Genomic DNA, 21,840 nt, shown 5'->3' on the forward strand with positions numbered 1-21,840 from the left:
AAGAAAAGGGCACTCCACATTTTGTAGCTGCCGTAATAAAGAATGGGCAAAGCACCAGAAAGAAAAGAAAAAGGAAAAGAAACCCTCCAAAGTTTAATAAACACAAAAGGGAATAAAAATAAATCTTTGGAGCATTTATTACAAGCCCTTGATGGAAGGATTAGATTGAAGCTCTCAGCCTTTCCAGTGTGGGTGTACGTGTGAAGTCGGCCTGTCTGGCCTCTTCCAACAAGAAAAGAAAAGTTGTTTATATTTCCTAACTTGGGCTGTGCATATAATTGATTTTTTTGTTTCAATAACAGAAATGAAAATTTAGAGGGGAAAAAAAGGCCTGTTTGGACACAATTGAATTTAGGTCTTTCTCCTTGCCAGAGCGAAAGCTCAACTCTCAGAAGAGCTGTGTCAAGCAGAGTGTTTTGTTTCTCCTGAAATGTCAGTACATGCAGTACTTGGGAGGAAAGTTGCAGAAATGCAGCATGAAACAAACTCCTTCCATTCCCACTTTCAGTTTAAGGGAGCTTGACCCCATCTTGCTCTCCTCCTGGGAGCAAGGCCTGGGGGTCTATGTGCTGTTTCGGATGGTCAGTCAGAGGATGTGTGCAGTCTGTCCTGTTGACGATGCTGCAACCAGGAGCAGTACTGTAGACTGTTGAGTATTTTGGGATAGGTCTTCTGCACCCCTCCCATTGGTGCTTTTTGGCTCTGTCAGAGCAGGGCTGCTTTCTGTCCCCATTGCTGGTACAGGAGCTTAGAGGATGCTGGATATTAAACAAAGTCAGTCAGAAGCACTGAAACCACAGTGTCCTTACGCACTTAAACACTCACATACCAGGATATTTTTTTAACCTGGTAATTCGGACTGTCCTGTGTAAAGCAGCTGATGAAGTTTCAAGAAAAAAAACCCAAAAACCCAAAAGAATAAAACAATTAAAAAAGCAAAATTTGTGATGCTCAGTGTTCAGTGGGCTAAAGAGAGGAGGAGGGATGCTGCCTTTTACCTTCTCTGACTGCATTTTGTAACTCTTGTCTCAACTGTACTGTGGTGATTGTGATTATGATTATTACAGCTGGAAGTCTTCAATTTTTTCAGGGTTGAATTAATGAATAATTTGAAGATGATAAAAATGGAATCTTTCATTGCGTTTACTATTCCCTCTCTCCAAAACAAAAGAAATCTCTGTTTTCCTAGCTACAGGAAACATATTGATTTTATTCCACTCATTAATGATTATGGTTCAAAGAATATTTGAGGAGTCTAGTCTGCAGTGGGGTAACTGTGTTTGCAGGCTAACTTGGTCAGAATCATCCTGCATCTACTGGAGTTATTGGGCCGAAACCAGAGGGGAGTCCAGAGGTATCCAACTGAGTCTGAATTGATACAACTGTCAGGTTAAGGTGGAGTCACAGAGAGAGATAAATTGCAGCATCTGAGATCACTTAAAGGCTAATCCAAAACCTTGTAGGCTCCATAGGGTTCTTTCCATTCCCTTAAAGAGAGTGGCAAGTCTCAATTCTCAATCTTTATGTTGATTAATTTTCATGTAAACCCCAATTCTGCAGTCAGCCATTCTTTTTCTGAGGAAGGGTTCCCAGTAGTAAAAAATCCTTTTTTTTTTCAGCTGTCCATGAATAATGCCTTTTTCTGAATTGAATTCCTGTGGATACTGTCGTGAATGTTAGAATAAAGAAATGAAATTCCTTACGTGGGTTTTCCCACAGTATAAAATTATCTTACAAGAGAGATGAAATTTCCATAAGACAAGACTTCATTCTTATTCATGGTGGGTGGTCCACGCATGCCTTCCAGTGGAAGGTAAATACTCATACACTGTGTATACGAATGCACATATGGAAACACAGTAACACGCACAAGAGTATTCCTTCTCTACTTCATATATGACAGAGAGAAAAAATGTAAATGCAGAGATGGTTCAGGAGAACCTGTTCAGATACATACTCACAGGTCTGTAATATACAGTATCTGAAAAGAAAGACTACAAATATAGCACAAGAAATTTCTAGAAATAAGTTAGAAGCTAAACATAAATCAAACTGACAGTTTTAAATAGGGCTTTTCAATCTGAAATAAAGCCAAGATGGGCAGGGTTTGCCTGTGCCAGGGCAAGTGCTGGCTGCTAGTTTGGCTTGTCCACAGCGAAGGAATGGTAGGTTGATGCCTCAAATAAATGACAGGGAAGGACAACTTACAACTCATCCTGGAAGCATCAGTCTTGTACATATTATTATGCCAAATTATATTCCTAGTAGGATTAGGTTTGGCTGAAGAACAAGTAGTAGTCTCGGAGTTTCCTATAGTTGAAGAGATTATTTCTTTCTTAAGTGAGGATATAGTCTCTGAACCAAGTAGCTTTTATAACAATTTGCAAAATGTATCGAAATTAAGGTAATCTTTGCATAAAATTAAGCTTTTGTCAGAAGATGTTCATTTGGTATTTTGAGAGAGACCAGCCCTGATGTGTTGCTCATGGGAGAGAGGAGCAGTTCTGGTGTGGGGGTAATTTGCATCCATTTTTCTTTGAGTTCTCACTATAAGATTGTAGCAGTTTTCTCTCAAGCCTGGTAGGCAAGAATACTGATCATCATGCTTTGGGGTTTATTTTCAAGTGCTGCAGATGTGAAAGTTTAAGAACCTTTTTTTTGTTTGTTTGTTTCTTTAATTGAATAAGATCATAAGGAAGCTTGGGGCTTCCTGGTCATATTTGTACCTCTTACCCATTTGACCATACTGAGCGTCTGCTTTGGGAGCTACTCTTTCAGAGGATTTTTTAAAGTATTTTGAGAACTTGTCATCTGTCACTTAAAATGCATCTACAGTTGAGGCCAAGATTATTTCTTTATTGTGAAAGATTTTCTCATAGCTAGGATTATTTTTAGGCATTTTTATGCCTGATCATTTAAAAAAGAGATTTTTGGTTCAATTATGTAGAGGAAGCGTGTTTGTGAATTTTGTGAAGAGAGAATAAATTTGCTTTATTCTTCATGTCACTGACTTGTACTTGGTATTTATTCCGTAGTCAGTTTGAACTTCCCACTATTCAAAGAGCTACAATAAATCAGCTATTAAATGTGTAACTGCTAGTGGTGTTGCCTTATGCAGCCGGGAGCTGCTGTGTTGGTCAGAAGTTCTGGTAATAGCAGCCAGTCTAGAAACACTAAATATTTGGAAGAAGGTCTTCAAGTTATGAATATGTCTTACTGATTAAGGATTTATTCCAATTACATTTAATCGTTACTAGTTAGAAATAAAGGTGAATGTGCTGGACTTGGCTTCTCCCATCTCTTTACATAGAAATGATAACTTGTGTGTATTATATCTATTAAGAATTAGGTATCTTCCAGAAGAAGGTACTTTGATTGATTGACAGATGCCTGGATTAATGGCCTGCATATCCGCGTGAGGCAGAGGAGCAGGAGGCATTGCTGGGATTTTGGGCAAGGCCTGGGTCTTTCACAGGCGCTGAACTGCTCACCTCCCAAATCGTCGACGCTGTCATCTCTTGCTATTGCATGACAAATCCTGAGCTACGTGACTAGGGGGAAAACTTCGTGTTTCGTAATTATTACCTGAAGTCTTCCTGCTGGCGTAGCCCCAGGAAGCCCTGTGAGCTTTGCTTCCTCACCTGAAAATCCTTCCCTGCCCCCCCCAATGCAATTTTCCTCTTTCTTTTCCTCCTTTAATCTGCTTCAGTTTTCACACTGTAAGAGAAGAGGAAACCTTTCCCTGGGTTCGAACTGAGATTTTATCAGGGCCTTTGAGTCACTTTGACTGCTCTCTGAGGGCGGCTCTGCAGTCTGAGGGGAGCTTGCCAGGCAGCGGGGCGAGCAGGGTGGTTGGGGCACCGCGCGGGGGTTTCTCTTTGTGCTGCCGGCCAGGATGGGGCGGAAAGGCCTCAGATGGTCACTGAACCCTTTAGGGTAACCTGGCGTGTGCAGAAGTGATTTGTTATTTAGCCTCAGTCAGGGTTTACAGCTGAGAAGGAGGAAGAGACTGTTTTGGAACTAAGCTGGTTTGTTAACACTCTTACTGAAGACTTGAGTCCATTTTTCTGTTTCTTCTGCTTTCCCTGTTGATATATAGTGAGGGGTGGTTTCGTGTATGGCTTTTACTGCTTCCAAGTGGTCAAAATCCATGTAGTTCTGTTTATAATATTTACTATCTACTTGCCTTTCCCCTTCCTTTCTTCTTCTTCTTCTTGCCCTTGTCACTATAATCAGAATTAACACTTTGTTCTAATAAAATACTTCAATAACTAAATATGAAACAAAACCTGAAGCTGGCTAACTTATGCTCCATATTCTGGAGGGAAATGGGTTTCAGAGAACATACAGATCAGATGAGTTGCTGTTACTTGTCATCTTAGCAGATGCCTGTGAACTCTGTGCAAGTCTGACAGCATTTGCCAGATACCAACTGCTATGATTTTTTCACAATTTATAAGCTTACAGGATTTTCCACCAGTATGTTGAAAGAGGGGAAATTTAAATGCATGACCTGAAATAGAGTTGGAAATAGTTCTTAATTTTTATTAATATGGTATTCCTATAATCAAACACATGTGGGGTTGGTGTTGGGGGTTTTTTATTAAATTGTTAATAATATTAAGTCGGCCATTGGAAACTGAATAATGCTACATATATGTCCCTTGCTGATGCTGTCTTGTATTACACTGTTCGAAGGAACAATGTATTTTATCATTTAAAAAAATAATAAAATCACACTGCCTTCTTGCAGATGCCATCCCACCGAGCTATTACAGCCTTTACTTCCGAATCGTCAAATTTAATGTCTCAGCGATGGAGAAGAATGCCTCCAACTTGGTGAAGGCTGAGTTCAGGGTCTTCCGCCTGCAGAACTCGAAGGCACGGGTCTCAGAGCAGCGGATAGAGCTGTACCAGGTATGGTGGCTCCTCACGTGCATCAGGTTCCCATCTTTCTGCAGCAAACCCACTCTCTACCTGTCTAGCAGGTGGAACAAACTGCGGGGAGAAGCGGTTGAGTCCCATCTTTCCAAAGGAACCTCTTATTTCCTGTGCCTTTCCTAGAAAGGACTTAATTCAAAATCATATAAAGGTGAAATGTGTAAACTTTTTCTAGCTCTTCTGCCTCAGGACTCCAAAGTTTCAGCGTATAGCAGTAACTGACAAAGCAAGACATCAAACAAGTCAACCCCAGGACTTCTGTCTCCCAACACCTGGCCTGTACTGTAGTTTACATAGAAGCCAAATTCCTCTCTCTGGCCTGTGTTCAGGAGAAGCCTGTCAACCATTCCTTGCAGAAATGGCATTGCTAGTAATTGAGTTTCAAAGCTTAGCAGTGTCAGTCCTGGCTTCTGTATAGTAACCCAGGGGTTGTGGCAAGGGAGTGGACAATTCAGGGGTTGAGGAGTGAGGGGGAAAATGAACCCATGATTCTGTCATTCCTGAGTGTTGATAAGATTGATGGCTTTGAAGTTTTAAAAGATTAAATGACATTAAAGTCACTTACATAGAGTCTAGTGTCTGTGCAAATATTGTCTAGAGCATATTTCATGTAAAGCATAGTTCACTTTGCCAGGAAACACAGCAACCAAAAGGGGCTCAGCTCCCAGCAGTTTTATACTGAGTAAACTCACAGTTGTTCCAGCAACCTGGGATTTGTTCTGCTGAAAACCCTGCCAGATAGAATACCACCCTGTAAAAGTGTATTGAGCCCCTCTTTGGCTCTGTTCCTCCTGCCCTCATTAGCTATGCCTGAGCACTGCCCTGGGTTTGCAGCACTGTAGACTCCGGTCCAGATCCAGTGGGTGCAAATTTGAGTTAGTCTTCTCTCTCACTTTCAATGTTCACCTTTTCCTGCCTGGTCTGGTCAAGTGCAAGCCAGACTTGGAGCAGGGAGGGAGGAATTTGGGTTCATATGCTTGCTGAAGTAACAGTATAAACCAGCCTCAGAGACCGACAGCATGAAAAGGCGCACTAGACTGTTCAGACATTGTTTAAACATAGGAGAAGCGTGATTCCCGGTTGAATGTGGTTCAGGTCCACAGGTGGTCACTGGGCACTTGGCTTCACGACTATGACCTGGCTGCCTTCCTTCCCAAGGACAGGCTGGCAGAAAAGTTGAGTAAATAACATGCCACTTGTTAAAAGAGAAAGCTAGGAGTCTTTAATGAGAGTCACTGGTGTTGTCTATAAACAGCTGTCAGAGAATTACAGTACGAGTCCTTGTGGTGCCGCCACACCAGCCTGTTGAAACAGTTGTATGTTCTGGCTTGACCTCACTGTTCAGACATCCTAAAAGGAGAAGATGGCATCTCTGGGCTTTCTGTTGTTCTACTTTTGAGAGCTGTTGGTCAGCCACCTGAAAGGAATACGGCTGCGGTTGCCTGAGCTTGGTTCATTGCCTTTCCATGTTTGAGGAATGTGGGACACAAATGGTTCAGCAGAGGTAGGGAAGAAAGGGCCTTTGATTGGCTGGGATTTTGCCCTGAGATGAGAAACAGCTGGACCTTATTTAAGAGAGCCTGACTCCAGCAAGCCTGTGCCCATGGAAATGACTGACACCTGCATCCAGGACAGGTACTTGGGTCCTTTAGATAAATAGATAGCTGGTGAGTAAGGCAGTTTCTTTTTTAGGCTGGGTGGGGTATACTGAGTGAAGTGTTAGGTGAGTAATGAGTGCAGGTTATTGTAGGATTATGTCTTTTCTCCACCAAGTAACAAGCAAGCCAAAGGCAGCAAGCTCTGAGTGTGTGTTTCTGCCAGGCATATTTTAGGCATGTTACTTTGCTCCTTTGCCTGTAGAAAGGCAAGCTGTCTCTGGAGCATTTCCCTTGCAGAACACCTATTAAAATGATAAAAGCTGCCTGTTAGTTCTTCTCTCTGCTTTACTTCTTACAAGCTCCTGTAGCCTTGTTCTGCTGGTTGTTTCACCCCCTCCACAGTCACATTTATTTCTTGCAATGTTGTATGCAGCTCTCCCCAAAACCTCGTATGGAGGTATTGTCTTAGCTCTGTGATGGCCAGTCTGAACTGCATGGGTTCCTTGCCAGTAGCTCTACTGCAGGAGCATCAGAGTCCCTAAATATGGCTGCATCTAATCTCCATCACAGTGTGTGAGGTTAACATACAGTGTTTAACAGGAAAAGCAAAAGCAGGGAGAAATTGAAGAGGAGGGACCCATGATTGTTATGGGTCCCTTCCAACTTGAAATGTTCTATGATTCCGTGATGCATTGTAGGACAGTGCTATAAAAAGCATCCTAAAGCTTAGTATATGAATTTTAGAGATTAGAAGGAAGAAAGTCAAAGGAGCTGAAGGTGAGGAAGGATGGCTAGGAGGCACTGGTGCCACAGTAATGTTAGAGGAGCTTCAGGACTGCGTAATAATAGATTGATAGTGCAGATAGGGGTGTCTAGCAGTGGAGGAAGGTACAAACATAGGAGGTAAAAGGGGAGAATGAGGAAGATGCTCATTTCAGTGGAAGTGGGAGAGGCAAATGCCTTCTGTAAGAGCTGAAGACTTACTCAGGTATCTTTGCTTCCAGCAAGAAAACCACTCACAGAGCATGAGCCTTACAGAGGAGATTGCTGGTGGAGCTGGCATGTGCAGCTGCTGCCCCTCCTTCGTGCATAAGCGCTGCTTCCTGTCTTGTGAGATACGTGCTGGGCTTGCCAGGGCTGTTGTGCCCAGAAGGAACAATGTGGTTTTTTGTCTTGCATAAGCAACATTTAATTATTAGGGGCTTTTTTTTTTCCTCCCACTAAGTTTTGGGTTGCCTAGTGTTTTGCTTTGTTGAGATGTTCTTGATGAGGGCTTTTGAAATTCCTCTCATACCTGCAGTTTCAGTGAATTGTTGTTCCTGTGTCCCCTCATCTTTCTCAGTCGAGCAGAAAAAGAGGGGTAGAAGTCTTCTGGAGAGTCAGAGCTCTCTTGTTGTGGTTCACTGGGAAAGTGGCTGTCCTTGAACACATGGAAGTCTCCTAACTGCTCTCCAAGAGCTTTCTGATTTAGTCCAGTGGCAGTTTAGTAGTAGTATATATACCACTGGTGCAGAAGGGACAGTGTTACTCTGAAGGACTATTTTAGGAACAGCTAGAGACAGATGTGCAGGGTAATTGGAAAAAATAAGCAAGCAGAACATAAATATTTTGTTTCTCCTCCTGATTCTTTCTTTGTGTGGTCCTCTGACCTTACAGATCTACCCCTTAAAATTAAGTGAAAAAAAAAAAAAAAGGGGGGGGGCAAGACTGCACCTTTTTGGCTAAGCTTTCCTTGGGCTATACTTGGCTCCCTTTTCCAAACCACATCAGAAAAGGACTTCGTGTTTTCCTGCAGCCCTTGTTTGCACTGACTCCGGGAAGGCAGTCTGGGGCTGCTTGGTGTGGCAAGCCAGGGCTGTGGCCCCTTGCTCCCAGAACCTGGCACAGCAGCAGTAGGACCCTGTTTCCACCTCAGAGGCAGGGTTGGAGTAGAGAGCACCCCATCATATTTGCGCTGAGAACAAGTGGATGTGGATCTGTTGGCCAGGTTTGCTGCCCCCTGGGTTTCTCTGGGCGGTAGGTCCTGGAGATTAATTCTCATGGAGGTGCCCTGGATGCGTCTGCGAAGCCAGTGGGCGAGTGGTAATCCCCGAGAGCAGAAACAATTTCTTTAATGTCTGTTTTCACACAGAATACTTCTCTTGGTATTTAAGGATTAGTCAGCCACATCTGTGTGTTCCTGTGCAGATGGGAAGTGCAGTGCACATATTAAGTAGTCTTAGGACGGAAAATAATAAAACTCGTAGAAGTAGGAATTAAGTTTCTTTTATAAAGTTGGTATAAAAGCTTCTGTCCCTGGCTTAGGTTAAGTAAAGCCACAGAGAATTAAATTCTTTACAAGCACTATCTTTTCTGTTGTTTCTTCTGCCTGAAAGTGAGGGTTAATCTGCTGGTGGTGCTGCTTATCATCAGCACGTTGGAGAGTGGGAAGCCAGAGGGAAGGAAGGAAGGAAGGGAGGGAGGAAGTGGCTGGACCTCAGATGTGACGAGCGCTCTCCCACGCTTCTCCTCCCATCCTTCCACTGCGCTGCCTTCGCTTGATGCACTTTTCAACGTGTACTGAGACTTCAGAAAATACTAAAAGGATAAAGTACTTTTGGGGGAGGGAGGAGGAATAATATTGAATAAACAAGTTTTAGCATCCTCCAGTGGCCCTTGCTATGTTTTTAAAGATTTATGCCAAATGCAGGCTTTATTGGAATTTGATCAGATAAAGCTCAGTTTTTATGGGAATGTCTTTGTTCATCAGTTTTCTTGCCTGCTTTGAAGACTTCATCACATCTTTCTTTTATTAAGGTGCTTCTGTATGTATGAATAAAGTCCCTGCACCCTTCAAAAAAAAGCTTGTCTTTTATGAATAAGCATTCCAAAAAAAAAATAGTCACCACCACAAAGCTGGACGAATGGAAACCCTCGCAGGGTGAAAAGTCATCATTCACAGAGCGTTGTGTTATTGTTTTTAAGGTATTTTTATTACGTACAGACGGTCAAACAATAACCAGTAATAATTACTTCCTATGGAAGCAGTGCCATGTTTTGTTAACACATCATAAAGCATCATGAAAAATGCAGCCGAAGAGCTGGTTTTTATCGTCGTTGTTATCCGAGGCTGCTGTAGGTGGGGGTACCTGGGAGGCTGCGGATTGTGGCAGGACGTACCACAGGATGTGTCAGAACGCAGGGCTGGAGCAAATGAACAGCACCAGGTTGAAGCTCAGGGGGGACGTCAGATTGCAATGAAGAATTTGAAGCAAGCAGGAGCAGACCTTTGGCCTTTCTGCATTGAAGAGATCCAAGTTCATGCCGAGGGCTCCTCTGGAGCTTGCTTGGGGTCTAGGAAGAACTGTCTGCCCTCCAGACAGTAGTAATCCCCATTTCTTTAAGGGCCTTTCTCTGTGCTTGGAGGTATGAGGAAGAAGATGCTGTGGAACATATTACCCCATTATGAGTCAGATTTAAATTTAAACCACAGTCAGTCGTTCAAATACTTTCAATTCAGACAGTGTTTTGTCTTGTTTTTCAGTTAGGGAATACGTTTAGAGTGAGCTACTATAGATTTGGGCCAAATCTCTGCAGTGCAAATCTGAGGCAATTTACACTGACTGCAGCAGAGCTACTCCAGACTGATCTCCATATAATCAGGAGCAGAGGGGCCTTGCTCTCTTTTCTTGCCAAAAAGTGCTGTCCCTAATGCCACGGAAGAAAATGCCAGGAAGCAGGATTTGTGGCTGTGAGCTGGCGCAGGTTGTCTGGCGCTGGTGTCTGTATTACACATATCACCTGGGGCATTTGATTTTAATTGACTGCCGTCACTGTGACCCACACCTAAAGTAGCATATTTGAATCTCACAATTTATGTATTGCTGTCCTGAAACCAGACTCTTGTGATCTGAAAGGTTGCAAGGTTATGTTAAATGGTAAACGTACAGTGCTCTTTGAAGTGCCCAACTTGGTATAAAGCGTGGACCTAATAATTTTCTACTCTCCCAACCTCCTCCTCTTTCACCAGCCCCCACAGCAACAGCTCAGGACCAGAGGATGTTAATTAGCAGTACATTTCAGTCAAATTGCTGCTTTCTCCTCATTCTAGAATCCATATTTTTTTTTTTTTTTGTTCAAAATACTGTATCCCCTACAAAAAAAGTTCATATGCTGGAGAGCATGTATAGAGTACCTTTGGCAAATAATCTGTGAGCCTGGGTGAAGGGAAGTATTTATTGCTGCATCATATTCACTGTGATTTGAGAGCTTATCTCAGATGCAGCCACCTCTTGCCAGGAACAGAGCAGTCACTGAAGATGACTGAAGTGTATAGCATCCCCATTACCTACTGGCACGAGCCAGTGTGTACTCCCAGCTTGACAATGCTGTGCGTAGAAACGTGGGGCAGTGAGCTGATAGATGTATTGCCGTTTGCACTGTGTGTACATTATGGGGAGCATAGGAATGCAGGACCCGGGGTCAGAAACCAGCTGCTAGGTTTGGGTTCCTGCTCTTTGGGCTGCAGTCTGGTGGAGTAGCCAAGCCCATGTTACACCGAGACACAAACAATTTTTGACCAAGCACCGCAGCATGGTAGTTACTAAGCTGAGGAACATCAGGTTGGCTTGCTGGCCTTGTGCTAGGGAGCCTGTTGGAGAGGGGACGGTAATATTGCTGTTTTGGGGAGGTGTAGGAACAATGTGAAGCTTTTTTGGAGAGAAGCCTATATGAAGAAGAATAGATAATAGAAGAAAATGGAGGACAAAGTGGTTTGGGTGGAAGCCTATAGGTGTTGGGAAGAGAAAACCACAAGGAGAATTGTGACTTATGGAGAACAATGCAGGCAAGAGGAAGGGGAGAAAGAGGAGTGACTTGTGGAAGAAGACAGCATCTTAGAAGAAGCAGAAGATAGCAAAGAAAGTTGCATGCCAAAATGTTGCAGTAAAATACATGTACACATGAGATATGGCTGTCAGGGACAGGACAGAGGAAACGGAAGGGCTTGGGAGACCTGTGCGTAAAGGGGAGATGAACACAGGAGTACCCTGCAGGATCTAGGGGATTCGGCTAGAAGACAGGAGAACCCACTCTGTTTTTGTTGACTTTGGCCCCTCTTTGTTGGTGTTTTAATAAAACATAGTGTGCCTCTGGCAAGTTAAAGCTAAATGCTAGATAAGTTTACAGGACTTTTTTGTTTTGCTTCATTTTATATAAAATCTTTCTTTGGAGCTATCTTATAATCTCCTGAACGGCAGGAAATTACACTCAATATTTCAGAATATTCTAGGAGAAGGACCCCAGACCCTCCGTTCTTGTTTATTGCTTTATACAATGCAGAGTCTTCCTGCCTGCTTAAGCATAAATCAGACTGAACGGCCTCAGGGATGTATCCCCAACTTACACTGCACATGTATCTTCAGTAGCAGGAGGAAGGCCCTACTTGGGGAACAAATGGAGAGGAAATCCTTTCTCAGGATCCATTCTCTTCCTGGAGCTCATCCCCTCACCACAGGGCGATGCAGTGAGTCAGTCGCAGTGATTCCATGACATGCTTGGCTTCCCCTCCCTTTTTGACCTGCTTTAGCCACTTATCTGTTTAGCCCCCTCACACTTCACCTTCTTTTACCTTTAAGCAAGTAGCAGCCAACACTGTAAGAGAATCCTATGCAGCTGTAGCCCATCCAGATATAAAAGGGGTTAGGTTATGTGTGCAATATGTTCTTTTTATTTGCAAGTTTGCCTGAAGAACGTGTCTGGCAAGTTCTGAGCAGATGGATCAGAGAGCTATGGGGTTTTTTTAAAACTTTGGCAAGTACTCTATACCTTTGTATTTTGGCAGGAACTCTGCATCTCATATACTAGTCTCTGAAGATTCTGCCCTCGGTTTGAGCCTGATCCGGAGACCGTTGCAAGTAATGGAAAGACTTCCATTGATAAGCAGGGGGGCTGTAAAGGCCTTTTAACTCTAGCACTGAAGGCAGAGTCTGAATTATTGTCTTGCAGAAGTGGTTGCAGGAAGAGCTTGAAAATTTGCACTGAGAATTTTTGAAAAAATACACAGTGTCCTGCACTAGTGGTGATAAGAAGAAGCTAAGATTTTGATAGCCAGTAGATTTCCAGTTATCTGGCAAAAGGTACTTTATGGACGCTTTGCTCTTTAGAACATATGTTTCCACATATAATGAGCAAGAAACTGGAGAGGTTTGCAACAGAATTAAGGGTTTGCTTATCCTTGTGTCCAAGATAGGATCAAAGATCTCAAACTCAACCAGGGAGTGAGAAAGGATGGAGAATTTTCATGGTCATTTTTTAACTTTAAGCTTCAGAAGGGGCTGGTTGAAGTCCCTGAGAGCTGTCAGAGGGGACCTTTGAAATCTGGAACCAGGCAGTGAGTGAATCTTTCAGTAGGGTGAACAGTACGTAAGAATTTGGAAACCACAAGCATATGCAGACCTTGGGAATCTGGTTATTCCACTGCAGAGGGTTAGGCTGGAGTCCCCTGCAGTTTTCTTCTAGTGCAGAAGAGGTTATCCTAAACAGCTGTTTTCAGCCATGATGTTGTGCATAGGTGAACTTATCTCTGCTCTGATGTTAACCAACATTAGCACATCATTTACCACTGGATCTCATTGTTTGGGCTTATTTACTTGTCAGGTTATTTCCATTATTTTAAAAGGCCCTCGAAGTTCCAATGGAAATCATGGATAATGACTGATAAGTAAGAGAAAGATTAGTGAGCCTGCCAAAATGTTGTAATACACAAGAACATCACAGGAGTCTGAAATGACAGAGAAGAGGAGGGAAGGAAGGAAGTTACCAGGGAGCCAACAGCATCTGGAGGGAGGAGATCAGACAATGCAGAATAAATGGAGAGGAAAAACAGATTAATAGCAGGTTTTCACAAGATAATGCCATATTTACTGCTGTTCAGTGATTGCAGAACCCACGCTGGCTGACAGCAGTGACCATCCCAAGTTCCAGGGCAATGCAGCAGACAGGATAGATATTTTTAAGTGGCCATATGATCTTATTATTATGTTTTGAAAGTTCATCAACTTGTTTTAAGAAACTGTAAGTTGTCAAAAATATTTCCTAACAGTTGGTGACCATAATTCTCAAACCCAGCTATAAAATGCCCTTGTTGTTGCTAAAGCATGGCCTTTGATGTGTGCCTAGGGTTTTCTTGGCTGCAGCAGATGTATGCCATTGATGCATCAGCCTGTGTACCATCACTGCTGAACCACATTCAGTTTTTTGTTTGTTTGTTTGCTTGCTGGGGAGGTGATGAATTTATTAGCCCAAACTATTCCACTGTAAATTAAACTTAATTGTGATTTTCCTATTCTTCTGCATCTGATTGTGGTAACTATAGAAGACTAGAAGTAGTTATTGGCCAGACCATCAAATCTGAAATAAACTGAGCAAGCTGCTGTACTGGAGCTCTAGTTATTTGAAAGAACCAGTGTGTCTTTCTGTCAATTTTTTTCCTTTTATGTGTGTAATGAGTCATGAAGACAGGCTGTTCTGGCATCTGCTTTCAGTGGTTATTGTCTAGAATACATAAACTAATGTGTTCATTCAGTTGTCCCCTGCTTTAGCTGCCTATATATTTGAGAAGGGGAGTAGGCAAAGGAAAATTTGAGCAAAATAATTATGTTTCTATTAAGTCTTGGATTTTGTGGGTGTTTGGTTTTGTTTTCGAACCAGTATAATTACACTGACACTGAGTGCTGCTGTGTTGCTTACATCAGCCACTGATAAGCCCCATTTTTTAAAAAAGCCATGTTTCTGCTAATTTAGCGAACATTTTGCTTTGTTACCATGAATTATATAGTGTTCTCCGTGTGCTTTATATAATACAGGCTAAGACAATCAATGTCCTTATTTTTATACTCAGAGCTATGTGATAGTTACTTGAGAGTATAAACATGTGTGTGCATAAGTAGTTTCATCCTCCAGTATTTTAATGAAAATTTCAGATACTTGATACTTAAATTTTTAAGAAATATATCAGTTAACGATGTCCAGTTGATCTGAAAAATAAGCCTAGCAGGTGGCAAAAGTAATTTAGGCATCAGTATTTTCTAGAAGCTGGCTTGTCATTCTTCTGAAACCAGACTGGGACAAAACTAAATCTTTTAACTGCTGAATGCCCTGGTCATGATGATTTGGGATACTCCTCCAAGATAACATCGTGGTCCGGCCTCCTCTAGTGGATGAGGATCATAGACGAATCCCAGCCAGCAGAGCAGAGGATCTCCCCCTGAAGACTAAGCAGAGTGCCTGTGCAGAACCAGTGAAGAGTAGATTTCAGTGGGATTTATAAAATACCAGAAATCTGGCAGGCCTGATGAGGGTGGTATGTGAGTGCTGTCATTACTGAAATCCACAACTGGGCTTCCTAAACATGTGTAGCTGTACAAGCAGGAGCAATGCTTTGTTTGCATCTGGCTGTTCCATGAGCCCTTTCCTGCAATTAACTGCATTATTCATATATTCACATGTTTGTTTTGCCTTGATCTGCTGACAGTAGCTGCATGTATGTGATATCTAGAGATCCTTCATGGGTATTTGTAAGATAATTTTTTCCCCAAGTGTTTTTAAGAAGGGTCAGAATAGAAAAAAAAACGATGAGGGGAAGGTAAACAGTGCCCATGGAAAAAGATAACTAGAAGGCAAGGCTTAAGAGTACAAGATAATTTGTCAAGAAGAGATTAGCAAGCAATTTGGCTAACTGTTGGATTTCCTGTGAAAGGGAGGAATCCCGTAGAAAAAGAGGGTAGACAAAACCAAGTTGTTCTTACAATGTAGAGCTTTGCTACCGAATGAAAATCACTCTGCATTCTGGCCTAGAAGTCTTCTGGATAACCTTAACTGAATACCTATTCAGCTCATCCCCATATAGTATGATCATATGTGTATATTCCCTGTGTAATCCTTTATGTTAGAAAAGGCAGCGTTGCATTATCACTCTGTTGAAAACGAGGCCAAATAAACAGATACACCTGGAAGAACATTCGCATGTTCAGAAGCTACAGGGATTTTGCACAACCTGGATTTTGAGTTTGTTGATTTTGAGCTTTCACTCATGCATGTGTGAAGGTGTGCATGCTCACACCTGTATGTGTGTAGTTGTTGTGCATCATCAGCTACTTGTGCTTGCAGGTGTTTAAATGTGTCACTCATAAGCAAGGGAGGTGAGGTTGTGTGTGTGGAAACTGTCTCCTGCTCATGCAAGTGATTGAATCTGTCATCTCTACATGCAGGTGGTGATGCACAGTACTCCCCCCACCCCGAAAGCACTACCCATCCACATCATGACCCATAGGCACACCATTAAGGCACACCCTTTTAAGAGGCAATGTTGGGACAAGGTGCCAGAAGGAAATGAGAAAGGATTAAAGAAATTTAACTCAGTCTTCCTTCTTCCCTGTGGGTCTTTTCCCCCTTGTCTTCTGTTAATATTTTTAGTGCACTGAAAAGTCTTTTGCACAAAGGAGTACTTTTTAGGGCTTCATTTAGCTCCTGTAGATACAAGTTGTGCAGCAACATTTCTGATAACAGTGTTTGATGTGGTTGCAATGAGCTAAGCATAAAGGTAAGGCAGTGTTTATAGGCAAGGCAAGACAATGTTTATAGGTAAAGGTATCTCTTCTAAGACCAATCACTGTAGTTGGAAGAAGTAGACAAGCTTTCAAGCACAAAAGCTACAAGGCACATAAAAGGGTTTTCTTCTTTTTTATAACTAAACTACTGGATCTAGTCGGAAGAAAGTACAGGAAATACTGAAAGGGAAGTTTTTCAATGGGAATAGAGGCTTGAGGGTGTATTGGAAGAAAAAGGTGTGTTCCTGATGGTGGAGGTAAGACCAGAAAAGTAGTGCAAAGTACAAAGAAGCAAGCCAAAGGGGGAAAATGGAAGAGAAAACCCTAAAATGCTTATTTCATGTTATAATTTCTGGAAGACTCGTTTGGAGAATGTATTGTAGCTGTAAAAAAAATCTGATAGGCTCCTACAAAGAGGCTACTTTGTTTATCACTATGTAGAGTGCTATTGCTTCAGTGTAGCTGGAAACATAGAATGCAGTGTAGGAAAAGAAGTGAGGAGTTCTTCACTGGGTTATTTTGTGGGAGGAAATAGACTCTGAAGATTCAGCCTAGGATTTTATGATCCATTAGCTTTCCACACTTGCAACGATGTAACAGAAAAAGAAGAAAAAAATGGAAATGGTGAGACTAGAAGAACATTCTTGCTTACAAGCAATCAGGTTGTTAAGATCATACCTCACCCTAACACTATAAAGATACTTAGCCAGCTGAGGAGGAGGTTGAAACAGACATGTTAATTTCACTAAGTATGGCACTCATCACACATAACAGCCTTTTGCTTAAGAGCCACTAGCACCTGTTTAACCCATGATGTCAATTGTGGAAATTATGCCATACTTAGTTTGTGACTTTTTAGCTCATTCTTAATCATTTTCTTCCTGAACATGCAGCATAAACACGGAGAGAAGCCTTACTTTCAGATATCAGAGATACCATAGTATGGATAATATCTGGCTCTTTTAAGCCACAGCGTTCATCCCATCCCACAGCATCCTAGAGTTTTGAAACCTGCAAACACTTTTCTTGTCATTCGGTTCATTGGTGAGGATGGATGTTCTTTGTACCGTGGGACATGTGAAGTGATGATTTCCTGTACTTTTACAAATGCCTTTCATGCCAGGTACACACTGCCAGTCCTCGACTTTGTCTTTTGGTAGCAATGGGATTGGGATAAAGACATCTTATATTGGTTACTAAGGCACAGCTGAGTCTACAGAACACATCTAAGACCAATTATAGTTAACATCAGGAGATTGCTTTTGGCACATTACTTACTTTTAGATCCTTACATTGCTGCCAAAACTGAGGTATGCAGTTTCTGGAGTCCTTGGAAAGATATGACTGTGCAGAAAGGAAGAGAAATGAGCCAAGTTCTTGTGTCCCATTTGCCTCACGCACCCCCCTGCCCCAACACATCTTTGCAGAATGACAGCTGCATTACGTCCTCAGAAACACTTGAGTTGACCTGATAAAGACCAAAGAGAAGGCAAAGTTATATTTGTACTTCTCTGGGACTTTCCCAGCATTGATTACTGATTCTCTCATCCCTCTGGCACTTCTGAGCAATGGTAGTCCCCTTGCTGCTGCCAGACTCTCTGTAAACAGTTGTTCAAACAGTTTGTTTGAAGGTTGCCTCATAAAAACGCAATGTTCAATGTTTGAGTGCCTTCAGTTTCTACTGGAGAACTCAGCATCGCCTACTAGGGGCACTTAGTAATTTTCTGGACTTGGACCAACATCATCTTATGTCTTTTTGCTAAATGTGTTGATCGGAAAGAAGGCAAAGAGCTTGTCATGCTGCTGTTCTTTTCATAAGACAAATGTTATTCTGGGAGCTGCACTGTTGGCCTTTGAGAGGTCCAGCACTCCCTTGAAATAAACAGGGAGACTCTACATGTTGGACAGAATCTGGCCTTTTCAAGCCTGCTTTTCTGTTTAATTATGAGAAGCCTAATTTTATCACGATGACATAATTCACACCTCTTTTGAAATATTTTTCTTTACATGTATTATGCAGTTTCACCATTGTTTTATTCCAGCAGCATTTGCTAGGTGTCAGGTTGGTCTGGGCTGAGAAAATAGGAGGAAACAATGAGACATTGTCAGTTACTCATTTGGAGATGGGCTTGGATGGCTAAAGAGAGGAAGAAACCAAAACAATATATGAAGTTGCACAGCTGATATGCCAAAAGTCACAAAGTGTAATGTTGCCTGGCATTCCAGCTTCCTGCATCGCAAAACTATCAACATAGTAATAACCAGGAAACCAGAAACCTGTTAGCAGCCAAAAGCCCGGTTGTTTTCATCCTAGGGTTAGGGTAGATAATAGCAGGCTATGCTTCTGTGTGGGAAGGCACTCACTGAATTGTTTAGATAGGAGGAAAGGAAGAGGCTGGGTTTCAGGTATTTTCTTATTGCATGCTCGGTAGCTAGCTTTGCTGAAACTTTTGACATAAATACAAATACAGCTGGCATCAAAGTTTGGATGGAAGCGGTATCGCCTGTTGCACAAATCCATGTGTGGCCACGATTCACACCACGCTGTCGCTGCATGCCCCCAGGTTTCCTGTACGGACACTAACTTTTTTTCTGTTTAATGTATGACTAGTACCTGAAGTCAGAGGGAAGACTGGAAGCATGAGTAAGGCAATACCATACAGATTAGTTATGGGTGAGCAATATGGTCTCTTCAGTGTACAGACTACATTGTACAGGCTTTACTTTTGCATCTGATACTATGCTCTAACCAGTGTAGGTATTACTGAAGAAGGTAAAATAGCCTTTTTTGATGTTCCAGTTACTATGATCTCTTGACCACTTGTGTTGCAGGACAAGTTTTCAGGGCAGTCTTTCTGTGTGATTTCTCTTAGGAAGGAATGTGTGATGGCATGTTTTGCTTGGGACCGTAAGCTGATTTCATTAGGTTGTTTTTATATCACCTTCCTCTCCCCACGCACCCTAAGAAAATTCTTTCTGAAAACATGCCTGAATGTACATCTGACGCATAGAGGTTTGAGTTGTAATAGTTTCTTCTGCTATTTTATAATGTTGGTGGATCCTTTTTAATAAAATCCAGGCAAATGTTAACCTGTAGGCAATCATATTTGTTGTTTCTTGCAGGTTGTAAAATATAAAGAATTATCATCACCAGGACAGCGCTACATTGACAGCAAAGTAGTTAAAACAAGAGCTGAAGGAGAATGGCTGTCTTTTGATGTCACTGAGGCTGTACATGAGTGGCTCCATCACAGAGGTGACAAGTGCTCTTTGCCTTCACTCCTGCCCCAAACGCTCCTTCATTAACTCAGAAGTATTTCAGGGTCATTCCATGTGTAAAAACCAGCTCCACTTACTTTTATGTTTTGCAGACAGGAACCTTGGATTTAAGATAAGCTTACATTGTCCATGCTGCACCTTCGTGCCTTCCAATAATTATATCATCCCAAATAAAAGTGAGGAGCTTGAAGCAAGATTTGCAGGTAACAAAAGAAAAAAAACTTTTTAAAATGTTGTGGTACTTAGTAATTGAGGAGGGAAACAAAGAGCCCTTACTGCCTCTCTAAATGGCATTCAGCTGATAGAAAACATGCTCCTTTGTGAATCTTGTTTCTCAGCTGGTAGGAAAGGGTATTGAAGGCACAAGGGTAAAACTATACAAGCTTAACTATTCTAAAACCAGATGGCATGAACAGGCCATCTCATTCCATGCATGCAGCGTCAATGTCCTTCAGTGTCTGTGTTACAGTTTGCAGCATGCACACTGGGTATACATACAATTTTGGATGTATGGAAGAATGTTGCACAGTAGACCATCCACTGTTGGATAGTCATGAGAAAATTTGCTGAATATTTTCAAAATAAACCCTTTGACTGCTGTCCATCCTAGCACTGTAACAATTCAGGCTTGGTAGAGAAGGCTACTGCTGGAAAGTAGAATTAGGATGGTGTTTCGAACTCATGTAAGCTGCTTACAGTAGATATGTGTGTGAGCATGGTGTGTCCTATGAGTGTTAAACAATACTTGTTGTTGCAAATTTCTGAAGTATAAGTAAGGCAACCATTGGCTGCTTTGCTTACAGAAGTACCTTCCTTTGTCCTCACTGAGTATAGAAGGTGCCAGTCTTTGCCAGTACCTGCACACGTACTTCCAGCTCTTCAGCCACACTAAATATTTCCGGCTACGCTTTTTTTTTTTTTGGGGGGGGGGGTCATATCAGTAATATTTTAAATTACTCTGAGCAATGGCATCAGTCGCTTTGGGAAGAGCTGAACAATAGGTGCCAGACTTGTATCAATGTCCTACAGTGCTTTACTGCCGGTGCGTTGTAGGTTGAAGGAACAGCAACGTAGTGCCTGTCTATGTGCTCCTACTTCTAGCAGTGGAAGTCTGATTCTCAGGTGAAGTCAACAAAACTGCATTTGTTAGCATTGGTTATCTTTATACATCTACATTGGCATGTAGAATTTATTGTAACATATTTGTATTGTAGTTACACAAAGTATTTTTATGCTGATAGTTAGCTTGGTAAAAACGTAAAGATTGGGTTGAGTGGGCATTAAAGAATAAACAGCAGTGTGTAGTTAGGGTTATGGATATATGTGCTTATTATGGACAGCAGACAAGGTGATACAGAGTAAATATATCAAGGTCACATACGTTCCCTTGTGTTTTTAAGCCATTAAAGTTTCCAATTTAAAAAGGGATATGTTATTTAATTGACCATGCTATAGTTATCATCCACCAGTACATATAAATTATGTCTATATTGGAACCAGTGCAAATCCTGTTTATACAGTTCTCATTTATTAAAGTGTATCATGATTTAGTTCATTTGTTTTCCAAGGATTTGGCTATATTCCTTGTGAAGTATTAAGTTTTTCTAACCATTGTTTCACTGTGTTGGAATTTTTTTCTCTAAGTAAATACAAATACTGTACATGTGATTAAAGCCATTGGGTGTATTTAAAAATTGTTAGTATGATATTTGGTCGCTGTAATTGCAAATGTTACAGAAAGAAAAGTGTATGTTTTTTCTCTTTAGGGAATATTATTTTGTTCAGGAGGTTAATTTTCAAAAGGGTCTTGGCAACAGGCATGACATGAGATGTTTGCATTCCTAGGAAAGACTAATATCTTTAGTCTTTTGCCCATGCTATTGCCATGATAAAAAGCCAGTAAAGCAGTTAGTGTTTCAAGAGAAAATACAAAATGTGAGGTCATTGCTTGCCACTTCAAAAAGAAGTATTTTGATCAATGTCTTTGCCGTCCCCATATTAAAAAAGGGGGCTAGAATAACTGACTTTTGGGAAAAAAATTAGCAGATTTAAATACACTGACAATGGGAGACAGAGCATTTACAAGCATTAGAAAGACGGAAATGTGATAGAGAAAACTAATGGGATGGAAGTAAGTAGTGGGAAATCCAGGTGGGGTATCCAGACTAGCTTTAATGGTGTTATAAGGTTTTAAAAGGTACATAGCTGTTAAAAGATGGGAATACTGCCCTAAGTGAAGTGACAAAAGCCTCACTGCTTGGGGCATTTGAAACTAAGCAATGCAGATGCAGTGACTGAAGTAATCTTTTCTGTTACTGATTTCAACAATTCTGGTAAATGTACTGAGATGCCATTAAATGGCTGTGAATGTGGGAGGGCTGATGCAATAGATAACATGAGAACTCTGAATACCTTAGGCATCTTGGGTTGAAATT

The 21,840-nt window shown here is 41.7% G+C and overlaps 1 protein-coding gene across 1 annotated transcript in view; it reads left to right on the forward strand.

The window, feature by feature from the left end:
* TGFB2 (transforming growth factor beta 2) overlaps positions 1 to 21,840 on the forward strand; it is a 66,774-nt gene that overhangs the window by 38,454 nt on the left and 6,480 nt on the right. The window contains exons 2-4 of the mRNA XM_064446272.1: positions 4,754 to 4,917; positions 19,250 to 19,382; positions 19,498 to 19,608. Coding sequence (XP_064302342.1) covers positions 4,754 to 4,917; positions 19,250 to 19,382; positions 19,498 to 19,608 — 408 coding nt within the window. The remainder of the gene's footprint in view (positions 1 to 4,753; positions 4,918 to 19,249; positions 19,383 to 19,497; positions 19,609 to 21,840) is intronic.

The sequence above is a fragment of the Phalacrocorax carbo genome, chromosome 3 (assembly GCF_963921805.1).
Source record: "Phalacrocorax carbo chromosome 3, bPhaCar2.1, whole genome shotgun sequence".
NCBI lineage: Eukaryota > Metazoa > Chordata > Aves > Suliformes > Phalacrocoracidae > Phalacrocorax > Phalacrocorax carbo.